General features: G+C 42.0%; 1 protein-coding gene across 2 annotated transcripts in view; it reads left to right on the top strand.

The window, feature by feature from the left end:
• TRANK1 (tetratricopeptide repeat and ankyrin repeat containing 1) overlaps positions 1 to 16,952 on the top strand; it is a 97,998-nt gene that overhangs the window by 45,230 nt on the left and 35,816 nt on the right. For both annotated transcript variants that reach the window (XM_058554835.1, XM_058554827.1), the window contains 4 exons: positions 3,560 to 3,730; positions 11,516 to 11,677; positions 14,588 to 14,842; positions 16,454 to 16,630. In XM_058554835.1, coding sequence (XP_058410818.1) covers positions 3,560 to 3,730; positions 11,516 to 11,677; positions 14,588 to 14,842; positions 16,454 to 16,630 — 765 coding nt within the window. The remainder of the gene's footprint in view (positions 1 to 3,559; positions 3,731 to 11,515; positions 11,678 to 14,587; positions 14,843 to 16,453; positions 16,631 to 16,952) is intronic.

Here is a 16,952-nt window from a genome sequence, read left to right as displayed (position 1 = left end):
GACTATACCCTACTGATGGATATTTAAATGGTTTTCAGTTATTTTGCTACTGAAAACAGTGCTCAGAGAACATTTTTCTATATCTATCTTTGTGAACTGGTGGGAATGTATCTATAGGATGATTTCCTAGTTGAGAAATTGCTTGTTCAAATAATTTGTACACTCTATTTATTTGGATAGACTCAAATTTTATTTCAATTTTAAATAGATTATATTAAAAAATCAAAAGGTACAAAAGGTATACCTTGGGAGTCTCTGTCCTACCTCTGTCCTCCAACCACTCAGGAACCGATGTTACCAATATCTTATGTTTTCTTCCACAAATATTTTATAAGTGTACAATTAAAAACATATATACAATTTTAAGATGTTAGCATATTGCTATGTATTTAGATTTTGAAAGCTGTTGTTAACCTGAACCCCAGGAAGGTTGCCCCAACAGTGTATGAGATTTTCTACCTCTTGAATATTTTTTAGTACGTGGAGAGTCAAGAACTCTCTGGATTCTTTGATGTGGCCTGAATTTCAAATCCACCATTTGAAATAATTGCAGCACATAGGGCTTTAGAAATCTTCAGTTCTGTTGGCATTTTGGTGGGGGCTGGTTGTTTTGATGGTCCTACTGGCTCTGGAGCAGAGTAGTTCGAGAGGCCCAGGGCTGTGGTCCCAGGGAATCACCAGAGCCAGGCAGCAGCGGGACCCAAATCCGAGAAATGGTCATCTCCTAGAATTGAAGAAGTGAAGATGGATTGGGACTAGTTGCATCTGTCTTGGTTACAAGCTACAGACACTGAAACAGGTTTAGACAAGAAAAGGAATTTATTGGCTCATGTGACTGAAGGGTCCAGAGTTTCGTCCAGGTGCTCCAAAGTGTCTTCAAGAATCTGTCTTACCTCTCAGCTCTGCTTTCTTCTGTGTTAGTTTCATTCTTAGGCAGGCTCTCTTTCAGTTGAGGCCACCAGAACCTTCAGGCTTATATATTCTGCCAATTTGTCAATCTCAGCCAAAGAGGATACCTCTTCTCAATATTTCAGTAAAAGTCCTAGAAATGAGTCTCAGTGACTTGATTTTGGCACATGCCCTCCATGAACCAATCTCTAGAGCCAGAAGGATGGAATGGTCTGATTAGCTGGGGCCTGGTCAGGTGTTCCTCCTGGAGCTGGTGGGGTGGGGCAGGGCCAGAAGGATGGAATGATCTGATTGGACAGGTTCTTTCTGTTCAGGTGTTGCCCCTGGAGCTGGGGCTGGGGCAGTGGTGGAGGATGTGGTGGTGACATGTGTGTGTGTGTGTGTGTGTGTGTGTGTGTGTGTGTGTGTCTGGTGTTCACTCCCATGAAATCAGGTAGGCTGGGACTGGGGGAGAGGTGCTTTCTCAAAGGAAAACGGGGATGTTGTTATCAGGAAAAGGGGGAATAGACACAAGTCAAGTGAAAAAAATAAAAAAATCTAGTATGTCAGTGGTCTTCAAATTTTGCTTTCTTAGCCCCTCAAAGAATTTTGAAAACCTGTGTACCTCTTTACACATTTTTAAGTCAACACTGAGGATTTTTTGTTTGTGAGTCTAAATAATTGTAAGAAAAGGTAATTTTCAGAATTTGGTAGATGTTGACATTTTAAAATAAAACTGTTATCTCACTCCTTGACTTGTGTATAATAGAACATAAATACTACAGCAACTTGGTGTCTTCTAACATCCATTTAAAAAATTATGGACAAACTCTAGTCAAAAATATAGAATTGTGCATTCCTTTTTTTGGATCATATTTCCAGTTTACTTTTCAGAAAGAAGTTTGCCCTAATATATTTTATGCTTGAAAGTCTTACCGGTCATCCAGTGATACTCTTCTGGAATGAAAGTACTTATGTAGCTTTAAATTTTAAAAAATTTCTGTGATTTAAGACTCTAAGGGTTAATTTTTTTCTGGATTTAATTATTACAAAATTACTATTACTAAAGAGATCATCAAAACAACAAAAATAAATTAAAAATTTCTATAAATGATTATTAAAGATAAAAATTTAGGGAGGAGGTGACAAAAGGATGGATTGTAGAGCCTTTTAAAAAGGGCTTGGCTGGCACCTGATTTTCCCTTACGTTGATACCCTGAAAGTCAGGAGTTTTCACTTCCTTTGGGGCAATACACTATGGTAATTGCAATCATTCTCTGTGCCATATAATAAATCACCATAAACTTAGGGTCTTATGGATCTTAATACAATATCCATTTATTAGCTCATAGTTCTATAGGTCAGTAGCCTCAATACCTTGAGGCTGAAATGAAGGTATTGGCTGAGGCTGCATTCTCATCTGGAGTTCCAGACCTTCTTTCAAGCTCACATGGTTGTGGCAGAATCCAGTTTCTTGTGGTTGTAGGACTGAGGTCCTGGTTTCCTTGCTGGCTGTCAGCCAGAGGCTGCTCACAGCTTCTACAGGCCACACACGTTCCTTGCCATGTGGCCCCCTCTATCTTCAAAGCCAGCAGGGGAGAATTTCTTGTGCATCAAATCCCTCTCATACTTTGAATCTCTGCCCTCTTCCAACTCTGCCCTCTAGACCTTTGACCTTTAGGGTTCATGTGATTACATCAGGCCCACCTGGATAATCCCCTATCTTAAGGTCAACTGCTTTGGGACCTTTATTAGATTTGGAAAGTCTCATCACAGCAGCACCTAGATTAGTATTTGATAGAATAACTGGGAGAAGGTGTGTGTGCACCAAGGGTTGGAAATCTTGGGGGCTGTCTTAGAATTCTGCCTACCACGGTGAGATACTGGATGGGTCAGGAGTATGATTTTTTCATTTTGTCTTATTTTTGTAAAGTGGATGAGGGGCTGTTGTGACTGGGGTGATGGGAAAGGAGAACACTATGAGCAGGATGATACCTGGAGTTTAGGTGCCTTGCCAAGGTGGTGAATTTTAGGAAAGCCAGGGTATGGAAGTGGGGGATCAGGCATTGATTCATTTAACTCCAGTGCCCACATAAGTCTTTGTACCCCCAGGGATACCCCTGTTCTGTTCTGAAACACCTTGATGCTTGGCGAGTAGATACATCAAAGAAGCAAATGGAGCTGGCAGCCGGAGTGTTGGGGCTGGAAGGGTGGAAACAGTGACAACAAAAAGACCCTGATGCAAAAGCAATTGCCACTTTCTTCTCTTGTCCCCAGACAGGCTTTTTTTCTGAAATAATATTCTGTTTCTTCTAGGGAATAAAGAAATCTGAAGTCACAGCTTGCTGTTATCCTTACAGCTGTAACTGTTGCCTAGTAACCCGATTCCCCCTTGCCTTGTTGTTGCCAAGGAGAGAGGAGGAAGATGGAGAGGAGCACACTTCTGAACCTCTTAAAAGCTGTCATCCTTTGTGCTCCACACAGGACTCCTTGCTTTGGGGAGTTGGGTGGACTGCTCAAGGCTGGCAGTTCAGGTTCCATAAATGGAGGGACATTGGTCCCATTGCCCTGGGCTGCTCGGGCAGGGAACTGTGAGGAAGATCACTCATGGGGATGTCTCCTTATGGAAGGAACCATGATAATGCCCCCTTCTCCTTCTGGCCTGCCCTAGGACAAACAGAGGATGTGCAGTTGCTCCTGAGCTTTGGGGCAGACCCAACCCTGCTGGACCGACAGTCCCGGTCCGTAGTGGACCTTCTGAAGAGGAATAAGAACTTCAAAGCCGTTGAGAAAATCCACAGTCACTTGAAACAGCTGGCTGCATGTTCTAAGGACCTATCAGGTATAGCTCCCAGCGAATTAACTTTTTTTGACGGGTAAATGTGGTTCTGTGACATTAGGTACAAATCAGTTGTGTTTTCGTGGTATGTGAAGATGAAAGTGAGACCCCCAATCTTCGGAAAACTTGTTTGCTTTTTATGACAGATAGAATGAGACAACTCTTATTTAGAGAGCATCTATGACATTCTGGGAACTTCACCAGGTCCACTTTTGGGCAGTATGGGTGTTTTTTTTTTTCATGCATGCACACAGTAAAAAAGAAAAAAACCCAGACAGAACAGAAGATAACAAAAATCAAGCCTACTCCTCAGAAACAACCACAGCCAACAATTTAAAATACACTTATATCTCTATTTCTTGATTTATCAATTTTGGACAGCATCTGTTGACTGACAGCTGTATAAAATCAAGTGCAACAAGTCAGCCCTACTTGTTGAATTTTGTCTAGTAATGTTATTTATGTCATTTACATTCTATTTCTTATCTCTAAGTTTTCTGTGCTTCATCTATAGATTGATCTAAAAACTGACAACCAGGAAATGGCATTTTCATGGTAGTATGATTATGTAGATGTTAACGCTTTCTACAACTCGTAGCATAGCTGGACCCAGAGACAAGAATCACCAAATATCCTGAAAACTTTGCTCTTTAAATGCAGTAGTCTTTAAGCATCCCAATTTAATGAAATGTATACATATATATTATTGTATCTATGTGTATATGTACGTATGTACCTATATATACTTTTTAAACTTTATTTAGACTTTAGCCCTAGCGCATATATATATATATATACGCTTCTTGTTCTTGCACTCATATATGACTCTGTGGCTCGGGGTGTCTGGTTAGATTTCTCTCTGGCTCTGCCAGAGTACCTGCTCAGGTAAGTTTTTCATGGAGGAGACATGGATAGTAAACTTATGGAGGATTTGAAAGTGTTTTTTTTTTTTATATCTTTATATTTATTGATGATTTGTCTTAATATAAGCATCGTATTTCAGCAATTCCAAGTTGTACTTTTTCCCCACATTTTAACATCTTTGAAATTAGAATATGTTTTACAATCAGTGACATGTCACAGTTTAATGGCAGTTTTCTAGCATGCCTGACAACTCATAGTGTCTTATATTTATGAATTACGCTATAAAACTTTGATCCTCACAACTTTGAAGAAATCACTGTATGTGTTCTAACCCTCATCTGCTATAGATGCTGCTTTTTTTGTTTTTTTCCTGAGGAAGATTCGCCCTGAGTTAACATCTGTTGCCAATCTTTCTCTATTTGGTATGTGGGTCACCGCCACAGCATGGCCGCCGACGAGTGGTGTAGGTCCGTGCCCGGGAACTGAACCCTGGGCTGCCAAAGCAGAGCTTGCAGAACTTAACCACTAAGCCACGGGGCTGGCCCCCCGGCTTGCCCATTGCATTTTTTAATTTGGAAAATCAATTTTAATTTCTAAGAACTTTGTTGTTCTCTGATTGTTTCTTATCTGTGGCAACTGGTGCTTGTTTTATAGTTACTACTTCTTTTTGAAGGGCATTTAAGAATATTGTGAAATTTTTTTTTTTTGAAAGAATGTCCTCCTCTCTTTTATGAATTACTTTTGTTTCTTTTGGGGTTAGTTGATTCATTTTTTTGCTTCTCTCTTGTGCTATTGCTTTTCCCTAATTGTCTTCTGCTCTTTGGATGGTTTGTATTTATGAATGAAGGACTAGATTGGTTAATACTTAATAAATGGTTAGTGTGCGTTTACTGAAGTTATTTCGATGTGTTTCTCCGGAAACACTCCCTCCCTGGAATGAGTGAGTAAGTGGCAAGCTGAAGGCAGCCTGTAGGGAGTATATGTGGGTGTGGGAGTGGGAGGCAGCCTGACAGGCTGGCGACCGTCACAATTGCTGGAGTCAGGAAAGTGTTACGAGGAGGACATTGAAGCTGCTTTTCATTTAACACCCCCCCATCTATGTTTTAATTTTCGTTTATTTATTTGAAATATCTTCTGTTGCTTCCACGAGACCATGGGACTGAGGGGATAGAAATGTATTTGCAGGGTCCTTTGTTTTTCATGGATATTCTTTTAAAGCTGTGACATATCATATTTAGTTTCAGTTCACTATTTTAAGGAATTATGAGGTAGTGTATAATAAATCATTGTGAAATGCTTTCTGTAAGCTTATGCCTGTAATCTCAGTTTCAGGATCGTTTCTACTGTTTGAGAAATTGAAACTAACCAAACAGATTTCTTTGCCAATGAATTTCCACATTTTAAAATAACAACAACAAAGGACCACCAATTAATGGTAGAAAACGGCTGATTTGTTTGCAAATTTATTGTTTATTAATTCGAATGTTAATTCTTAGGATACTGTATATGTGTATGTGTGTTACAGACTTTAGCATAAGTCATTCATTTTTGTTTACTTTTCAAAGTTTTGATTTTTTTAGTTTCCTTGTATAATCTATTATTTTAAAAATAATAGATTTTTGAATATCTTTGAATATCTACTAATCCTAAAAACACCTCATCTTCTGCGAGAGAGTCTTGCTCTCCCTTTCTCTCTCCTCCTTCACCAACTAAATCTGTGGCCCAGGTTTGGAACCAAGAGAAGAGACTCAGTAAAATCACAGCTGGTCACTTTTTTACTTATTAGAATTCAGCTGTACTTGCTTGGCAGAAAAGCTCATGCAAGAGGAATGTGCCTCGTTCCAGGCCTGCTGTTTGGCTCACTGGGTAGTTTGTGATGGTGTGGATGCAGTCAAGCCTAAAGCCCCCAAGCCTCTTTGGTAAACTTGTTGGATGTTTGATTACTTTAAAGCTTTCCAGACCATTGACCATAAAGGTTTCCATGCCACGCTAAAGGAATATTGAAAGACTATAGGGAAATGCTAAGTCAAAAAAGCAAAAGAAACTGATAAAAATAAAAAAAGAGGAGGATGACAGTTCAGGAAGGGCTAGCAAGTTGGAGTCTTCCTATATAGTACTTCCCAAAGTACTCCTAGCAGCGGAACCCTTGTAGAAGTCCATCTCGGAATGTGATCTCCGTACAGAATTATGTACTGAATATCGCGGTTCCTTTGTACATCCATACGGCTATATAGAGTTGTATGTATACATTTTGTTTCTAAGATTTTGCCAATTACACAAACTTTAAAACCTAAGGTGGGGCTGGGGGTGCTTTTTAGACCAGTACCATGCAATATACTTTTCCGTAGTGGTAGAAATGTTCTATATCTGCTCTGTCTGATGTGATAGCCTAGTTACATACAGCTATCAAGCACTGGAAATGTGTGTGTCTCATGCAACTGAAGAACTGAAATTTTAATTTTATTTAGTTAGGTGTAATTTTATGTAATTAAGTTAGTGGCCACTGTCCTGGACAGTGTAGTTTTAGACTTCAGCCCCAGAACGGTTTTTCTGTCCAGAGTAGTAGTTGAGAAGACAGTGGGACGGAGAAGCAAAAGGAGGCTTGCGTCCATGGGAATAGAGGTAGATTTCCAGTCATAAAAATGAGGATTTTGTGGACTTTAATCCCTCCCCCTCCTCACACATTAATGGGCCAGATGGAAGCATTATTAGCTTTGGGAAGAGCTGCTACTGGGAGGTTGGTACCCTTGTTCCTAACCTGAGTCCAACTTGTTGGGTTTTGTTTTCTGCATCTGTGGTCCTAAGTAAAGCCCCATTAGGACACTAGCTTTTTGTCCCCATATGAATGAACATTCCAACTTGCAGACTAGGATAAAAGATGCTCTCGCCCTTGGCTCCTCCTGGGGGTCACTGTGCCCCATTTTGATGATAATGGTGGTGATGGTCTCTTTGGATAGGGTGGCTTTTGCATCTAGGTGAGAAATAAAGGATCTTGCTGAAGATTTCGGCTGTTCTCCAAATCAGAGCTTCACACAAATCTTTTGGGAACCTGTGAAAATGCAGATTTTGATGCAGCAGGTCCAGGGCAGGACCTGAGATTCTGCATTTCTAGCAAGCTGCCAGGGGAAGCCAGAGCCCACTTTAAGGAGCAAGGCTTGACTGGTAAGTCGTCAGGATTGTTATCAACTGTCTTTCCCGGCCTCTCACGGCCACCACCAGATGGCAGCATGTCCACCTTCTCTGGCAGCCATTGCTCAGCTCTTCCCTCTGGGCCAAGAACAGCAAGATTGGAGCCTTTGTTTTCCTCTCAGTTATTAGTGATCTCTGATCCACTGGTGCAGGGCCTTTTAGAGGGAGAACAAATCCAGGCCTCTGAAGCGTTTCTCTCTGGTCCTCCAGTGGGGAGCTAGCTACTTTCTGCTCTGTGCTCGTGCAGGTACCCCTAGCACAGCTCTCAGGATACTAGAACCTTCTCTTTGTGTTGGTTTCCCCCACAGAAGGAGCCTGTGACTCAGAGGCTATGATTTGTCACCTCTGCATCCCTCAGCACGAAGACACTGTCCTGTTTTCATTAAATGAAGGTGTGCGGTATTGACTTAAAGGATGTCCATGATACTTTTTCCTTGTTGTAAAAGGAATATATTCTTTTTAAAAGAAAAATTTACAAAATAAAGGAATGGAAAACAAGAGAATATTAATTCTCCATAAACCCACCTGCCCCCCCCCCCAAATTAATATGTTTGTGATTTGGTCATTTAGTTTTATTCCATGCCTTGTACATTTTTATTTTCCTTTCTAAAAATGAGATGGGTACATAAATTTAAATCGATAAAATGTGTGTAATAAAACTTACCTGTTTTGCCTTTTTTAGCTTGAAAGAAAGATTTTGGGAAAAAACAAAATCTCTTTTTTGAAGTGATTTATTTCTGTTTTCTAACACTTCTGAGCACTATTGCAACTTCAGAAGATCTTTTAGTTTTTTCTTTTTATTGTGAAATTTTTGTTGTACTTTATTGTTTGTCAGTCACCATATAAATGCATCCCTCCACTCCTTGTGCCCACCCCCCCCCTCAACCCCTGGTAACCACCAAACAGTTCTCTCTGTCCATGTGTTGGTTTATCTTCCACATATGAGTGAGATCATGCACTGTTTGTCTTTCTCTTTCTGGCTTATTTCACTTAACATAATACCCTCCAGGTCCATCCATGTTGTTGCAAATGGGATGATTTTGTCTTTTTTTTATGGCTGAGTAGTATTCCATGGTATATATATACCACATCTTCTTTATCCAGTCATCAGTCGAGGGACACTTGGGTTGCTTCCATGTCTTGGCTATGGTGAATAATGCTGCGATGAACATAGGGGTGCGTAAGCCTCTTTGGCTTGTTGATTTCAGGTTCGTTGGGTGGATAACCAGAGATCTCTTTTAGTTTTAATTTTTAATTTCAAATCTGCTTGTATATATGTTTTAAATATGATTATTGTAGAAAATTTGTAAAAATACAGTTTTATATAAAAACAAAAATTTATTATAGTTACACTTGGGCATATTATTATCCAGTCATTTTGTTGTTGTTGTTTGGTACTTAGTTATTTTTTTAAAAAATCTGTGATTATATTGTATAAGCAATTTTATATCCTGATGTTTCTTTTGTCTCTTATTAAGCTTATAGAAAATTCAGAAAAAAACAGGCAAGTTCAGAGTAATAAACAAGTCGCCCATACCTACCAGGGATACCATTGTCAGTATTTTAGCACCTCTCCTTTTATGTGTTTTTACGTTGTTGATATTCTCTGGTTCCTTTCCTGATGTTTGGAGCTTTCCTTGATCTATAACTGCCTTCTTACCAGTCTGAACCACACAACCATGCATTTATTATACAACTGCATCTCATTGTCTCTACTGTCAAGCTTGGTACGTTTCTGTTCAGTTTCAAGTGACTTTTATACTCCACTAATTTCCCTGGTGGAAAAATGATGTTCCTGAAAAGCTTTTAAAGGCATGAGGCAGGGAGACAAACAGCAGGTTTCCATCTGCCTGATAGTGAAGGAAGATCCTCCTTTACCCAGGGTTCTATTTTTCGGTATTGTGAGTTTTCACTGTTTTCTGTGTCTTCATAGGCGTTTTAGGATGAAGGTGGGATGCCAGGTCCAGGAATGCTAGTCAGCCGTTGTTATGCCACACACACGTTTTCTGGCTCAGAGTGGGCTTCCAGCCGAGGTGATTTGGGTCTTCCTTTACCAAATGGTTTCCATTTCTTTTTCTCTAGAAGATAGTGCTAGAGTGGGTCTTGCTTCTGCTGGCACCTGAAGGTCTCTTGACTAGAGGGCAGTGGCGTTTGCCCCAGAAGTTGGTGTGCATGTGTGTGTGTGTGTGCGCGCGTGTGTGTCTGGTGTGCTGACTTGATTTGTTGAAAGGTGACCCCGGTGTGTATCTGAGGGCACAGCAGATAATGTGGGAGCTCTTCTTGGATCCCTTGGGTCCCTTTTACCATTGTTATGTGTTCCCTGATGTGGGTGGCCCTTTGCTTTGAAAAGTCAGGCTCTTCTTAAGAACAGTCTTTGGGCGTATGTGTTGCTCATGCTCCTTCCAACCAGAAGTGCCTGGGAATTTACATCCTTCCAAGGCAGTCTGTAGCCAGTGACAGATAGGTGTGAGAATTTGAAAGCCCATTTCCCTTGCCTTGGATGGGGACAGCTCTGAGGTGTGACACTCCAGAGCTCTCCGGTGGGATCAAGTGCGGCCACCCTCTGTGGAACTTGCCCTGAGCTCACACCCTGGCTGGCTTCCTCCTCGCTCCCTACCTGCTCCCCCGAATCTCTCACTGGTCTCCTCCTTAGTAACAACTTGGACACAAATCCTTGACTCAGAGTCTGCTGCTGGGGAACATAACTGAAGATAGGATGCTTTTTATTTTTCTCTCATTTTTAAATAGTCCATCTCTTTTAAAGTGTTCCGACTCTATTAGAACATGACGGTGAGCATTAGTTCACCTCTTCACAACATGATAGCACTTAGGCCAGGCCCTTCTCATTGGGTATGAAAACAGTTGACCAGTTTTGCTCCCCTCCCTGTTTAGTAAGATTCCATTTTAACCAAGAGTGCTTTTTGAGTGTGTAATCTAATACCAAATAAAACATTTGCCCTTTTTCAACATCCCATCAGTGGGCATTTCTGATCGTGACTGCTTTATCAAATAAATTGAACCAAGGGGATATTGTCTTCCCTTCTTTGGCCAGAGAGATGGCTCCTTACTCTTGGCTTTTTCCACTTGCCAGTAAGATGTGTGGGGGGCAGGCATGTAGTTGGATGTTGGTGTTGCTCTAAGCCATCCTGCTGTCACTTCCCTGAACTGTTATATCAGTTATCTATTGCTGCATAACAAACTTCCCCAAAACTTGGTGGCTGAAAACAACAAACATTTATTTAGCTCATGATCCTGCAGGTCAGCGGTTTAGACTGGGCTCCTCCCGTAGCCTTTACTGAACTCCTTCAGTGTCTGCAGTCTTGCTGAGTTTGGCCAGGTTCTTTCATGTCTGTGGGGCCTCAGTTTGGACAGATGGGCTGATTCCTCTTTGTTCTATGCTGTCTCTTATTCCCCAGAAGACTAGCTTGGACCTGTTCACATGACAGAGGCCAAGGTCCCAAGAGAGCAAATAGAACTCAACAAGGCCTCTTGAGGCCCAGGCTCAGAGCTGGCACAAAAATCACATCCACTGCATTCTGTTGGTCATAGCCAGTCATGAAGCCAGGCCAGAATCTAGGGTGGGGGTGGGGAATAAGCTCCACCTCCCACAGAAGGAGCTGCAAAGTCACATGGCAAAGCATGTGGAGACGAGGGGTGGAGAATTGTGGTCATTTTTGCAATCTACCGCAGCTGTGACCTCTGTATTCAGAAGTATTGCCTGGTGTTGTTTTGCAGGACTGAGCAACGGTGATGGATCCACTAGTGAGAGTGACATTTTCCAGAAGACCTGTGAGCAGCTGGTGAAGTACGTGAACTCGGGAAACTGGTTATTGCATAAAAATCTTCTGAAGCAAGAAGTAGTTCAGAGGTTCTTGCGCCTCCTTTCTTCTCTGCAAGGTAAGGTTTCTTACAACATTCAACTGTGGTAAAGATGATTTATGCTCATGAAAACTCTTTTCTAATATCTCTTTCGAAATTAAGTAAAAAAATAAATGTAATGATCTACATGTGAAACATTCAAATAGCACAGAACATTCTTCAGTGAAAAGTCTACCATCCACCCCTGGACTTCGGTCCCTAAATCCCATCCCAAGAGGCAACCTCTGCTACTAGTTTTTCATTTATCCTCCTAGAATATCTCTCTGTGTATACTATCATTTTTTCAGTACCACAAATGTTTCTCTCTTCTACAGGTATTGCCTAATAATGTTGGTGTATAAAGTTGTAGAATTGAATGTTAATTTTTTTCATTATGGGGAAATCAGGAAAGTTCCAGAAAAGAACTTTAGATGATAAATTTTAGATAATTAGGAAAGATTCTAGAAATGCCAAGTAGGTGAAATTTTGTATTTTTAAAATCAGCAGTCAGTATGGGCTGTAAAGCATTCACTTGGACCCATTCATAGGGCTGAGATTTCTCAATGTTATGGAGAATACAGGAAGGCATGGCCAGAGGAACCAAAAATGCTCTCTTTAGGTATGGAATTTTGCATTTGAATCTTAACTCTACCACTTAGCAGATCTGTGACCTTGAGCCAATTACTTAACCTCTTTAAGATTCAGTTTCTTCATCCCTGCCTTGGCTGGGGAACTAACCTCATGAGATGATGGATGTAGAGCACTTAGTCCCTTCGGTGTCCTGCACTTAAAATGCTAATACCCATTAGCTGTTAGGGTACGTTGAGGTGGGGCAAGGTTGCCAGAGCGATCTTTCTTTCTTGGATGTGGTTGGGTCAGAGATAAAGGGCACATCCAACACTGTGGGATGGGGCCACCTTGTGTGGGATCTAGTAGATGTAGGCCGTTCTGTGCAGACCACTTCTAGGGAGCCTTTGGCTTTTGGACGTGATGTCTTCCGACCCACGAAGACTATCCTCGTTTATACTTAGAGTTGTGAAAATAAAATATGACGTATTGGTGTTTGGTAAAAATCTCATAAAAGGCCACAAGACAGGAATACTACTTCTTGACTGTTCCTTGTGTCTTGTGGTCTGTGCTCCCGTGTTTTCTCTGTTTCTCTGTGGGTACTGTGTGTGTTGGGGTGGTTCCTCTCTCTTTTACTTTGGCTAGGTTACTTTCTCTGTTCCTCTCCATCCCTCACTCTGTGTCATTCCTGAACGTTTTCTCTTGACTCTCTTCTAGCGTCTCTAACCCACCCAACTCTTTTGAATTTTTTTCCTCTCTTTACTTAAACCTTTTCTCTCCTTTGTCTCCTCTGTTGTCCATAGAATAGGACATTTAGAAGTGTTTCTGTTGGAAGTAACGGACAGGCTCAAATTGGCTTAAACTGGCAAAAAAGTGACATTTTTGACTCTCATAATAGGAATGCCAGACTGGCTTCAGCTACAGCTGGCTTCAGGGATCTAACCAATGTCAGCAGGCCCTGGTATCTCCCATCTTTCAACTCACCTGTCCTCTGGTTGGTTTCCATCTCAGACTCTCTTTAGAGACAAGATCTAGGTCTCTAACCTCTGACTTTGTCCAGTGTTTCTGAACCTGTTGACCCATCTCTCTCTCAGTGGTTTGAACAAAAGTCCTTAACTTTTCGTCACAGTGTGAACCTCCAAACCAAAACCGTGGTCAAGGGGATGGAGAGTCCTTATTGGCTTAGGCCCAAACCTTATGCTGTCCTGACCCCTACAATGTGGAATGGAGAGTGCTGGTGGGTGAGAGAGCACTGTTACCAGAAGACAAGCAAATAGATTCTGGGGCACAAAAATTGCAAATGTCTATTACAGAAGTTTGCATTTTATACTTTTATTTTGCTGATTCCTGTTAAGATGATAGGGTAGCCTATGCTGAATTTTTTTTCTTGCTTTCAAATGAATATTTTACGTGTTAAAATGAACATTCATTTTAGAAAACTTAGAAAAAGAGGAGAAGCAAAAACTAGCAAATACAAATCAAATTTCTCTTAATTAGGTAACCCTTGACTTCTTCCCTTCTTCTCTTCCTCACTGCTTTCTTACTGGTAGGGTTGCCAGACAAAATACAGAATGCTGGTTGACTTTGAATTTCAGATAAAGAATCAATATTTTTTTAGTACAAGTATGTCCCAAATATTGCATGAAGACATACTTATACTAAAAATTTATTTGTTTACCTGAAATTCAGATTTAACTGGCATCCTCTATTTTTATTTGCCAAATCTGTCAATCTGCATACTTACTGAGGATCTATTTTAAAAGTTTTCCCCCTCAGCAGTATGAACTGGGATAACAATTATCTTGTCTCCAGACGTTAGAGATCAAATGGAAACACTTATGTATCATTATACAAAATTAAGAATTGGAGGTTAAACCATTCTCTCATAATTACCCTACAACTCTGGACTTGTAAATTATTCTATAATATCTCCCTGTATTTCAGTATTACTTAAGCAGGATGTATTATACTTAAGTAGTATTTAATACTTATAATGCTTATATTTAATGCTTATCATACTTAAGTAGTGTTATGCAGAATTTAAGCCAGGCTCTTGCCCTTTGATCTCAATAGAGTGCCCTAACTCAAGTCTTCTTCCTTAAGACACAGTCATCATTCACTTCTCCTCCTGGGCCAGGCTCTACTCTCCTTAGGGTATTTCTGACTTTCCCAAGAAGCTCACACGATCGGTGCTTACCCTGACAGTCGTGAGTGGTTACGCAGGGTGCCCAAAGTAATTAATTCCTTGTTTATGGTTTCCCCACTGCTTAAAAATAGTGATCAGTAACCCATGTTAATTATGTATATATGTGTTGGGTTGTAGTTGGGGACAGAAATCATCTGAACCTTTTTTGGAGTGTGGTATGTTTTTATTTTTGAAAGAAATTCCTCCTGACGTGGTCTGTGACATTCATCGCGACTGTGCCAACACCTTCATCAAGTTTTTACTAGAAAAACAGAAATGGCCAGAAGTGCTTCTGCTGCTGACCCGCAAAGTCAGCGGGGAGCCACTGCTCGGAGACTCCTTCATCAAAGACTGCGACTTCTCCGACCTCAACCTCTGTGCCATCATCCCCCAGCTCCGCGCCTGGGACCAGCGGAGAACACAGCTCCTGGGCTGCCTGATAGACGGTGGAGGTGAGATTGCCTGGATGATAAGCACTGGAGAGTGGTCTGATGGGAGTCCAGGCCACTGCCTGACACGGGGTCTTTCACTTGATTGTGGAGATTCCTTTAAATTCTGCCTCGTTCTCTGCCTCCATATCTTCTCATTTTGAAACAGTGATGGGGTTATGCCCTGTCAGTGGATGTTGCCCTGTAGGAACTCTGCATTTTTGTGAATTCCAATTCCTCTGTTGTCTTCTCTTTCTGTCTTGTATGTGGAAGGCTTCTTGGGCCTGGTGTAGCCCACAGCAGTCATTTCCTCCTGACCCCCTGCTGGACTCTCCCCTGCACTCAGTATGCTGCATGCGTCCTTGTCGGCTCTGTGGCATTCTTTTGTCATCAACGGATTGGGATTTCAGGTGCTTATTTTTAAAGAAACAGCTGAATAATTGGTGGGTGGAGACATCTGCCACTTTCATCAGCACAGTCACACTTGGCTGGCTCTGTGTCTGGAGTGTGCAGACGTCCTCCTGGATTGCTGGGTTTTATTTTAAAACTAGTTTAGAAACACCATGCTCCTCCTGCCCCTACCTCCCACCCCTACTAATGCCGCTTACTACCTGTGTGGCCTTGCGCAGGCTATTTATGCCTTCATCTCCTCGTTTATAAAATGAGAATGATAATAGCCCCTCTTTCTTAGGGTGTTTTGAATGTTAAGTGAGTTCATGTATGCCTGCTCTTGGAAGAACACCTTGGCTCTGTGGGTTTCTGCTTGTGTTGCCGTTTAAGGGGAAATGCCCTTCAGAAGGAGTGATAACACATTGATCTTCAGCTCTCAGTGCCGTACAAAGCCTTCAGGTGTTGGCTCTACCCATGGGTTTCAGGAGGCAGATGGAATGCCTCCTCTAGTTTATTTCTTCAAACCCATTCCTTGCATCAAGTGTTATTACTTTTGCCCAGAAACTATGGCTGTCATGGAATTCCTGTTTTATTCCTGATTCAACAAGCACTTATGGAGCACCTCCCTGGAATCAGGTGTGAGAGACTAAGGACAGAGAGTGAATGCCTGACTGCTGGAGGCATGTGCAGGGTGGCTGCCGATCTGCAGTGGGTGGAGGTCAGGGAGCCTGCAGTACAGAGGGGAGGCATGGGTGGAGCTAAAAGGAAGATGATGTGGGGTGAGGGGTGTCAGGGAAGATGGCAGTTGAGGGTAGACAGGCATCTCGGGAAGAAGCTTCACAGAAGCAAAGGCTGTAGGAAGCAGTGCTCATGTCTGATCACCGACTACGTATCAGGTTCGGTGTTTGGCAAGCACTGGGTTTTCTTCTGTTTGCCGGCCCTGTCCTCATTCCAGGGCGGTGCTAATGGTGGGGCTGTTGTCCTGTGCTGGGACGAGACGGGGAGCTGGAGAGGCAGGAGAGGCAAGGTCCTTGGACACTTGAAGGAGTTGGGCTTCCACTCAGAGGGCACTGGGAAGCTCTGCCTCCCAGAAAGGGTAGTGGTAGGAGGGCCTCGGAAGTCAGTCAGCATCAGCTCTTCCCTTGGAATAAATGGCAGAAGCAGTCCCATCCTCCTTAGGTGAGCCAGTCTGTACCCTGTGACAGGGCTGCAACTCACAGTGCTGTTCTCCTCTGCCTCCTCCAGCCTTGCCCGAGGGTCTCCAGGACAGCCGGGAGAAGCCGCTGGTCGTGTGCCTGAAACATGAGGACTTCGAATTGGCTTTTCTTCTCTTGACCAAGGGTGCAGACCCCCGTGATATTTCTCTCACAGAAGGCGATACTCCTTTGCATGCAGCGCTCCACATCTTTTTAGATACCAAAAGTAAGCCTTTATTTTTTTAAGCAGTCTTTTCCTTGAGGAGGAAGCTGGATATTAGAACTGATGCTATGCTTTTTGGTCTTTCCTACTGGGAAAACCAACAGTCTGGTTTTGGAAAACCAAAAGTCACATTTCTTGGCCAGGCCTGCCCATATCTGGCCCTTCACCCGTAGCTGATGGGAAGGAGTGACCATCACGGTGTGAATGGTCAGGGTGAGTTGATTGAAGAGGATACTTAAGTTTCAAAGTTGGCCATCCATACCTGACAAATACTTTACATTTATTTACACCATTTTCAAGGGTCCTGACATAAAGGATCTTATCG

This window comes from Diceros bicornis, chromosome 2, assembly GCF_020826845.1.
Source record: "Diceros bicornis minor isolate mBicDic1 chromosome 2, mDicBic1.mat.cur, whole genome shotgun sequence".
Classification (NCBI taxonomy): domain Eukaryota; kingdom Metazoa; phylum Chordata; class Mammalia; order Perissodactyla; family Rhinocerotidae; genus Diceros; species Diceros bicornis.
Note: the sequence above shows the minus strand (reverse complement) of the source record. Positions and strands in the feature narration are given on the sequence as shown.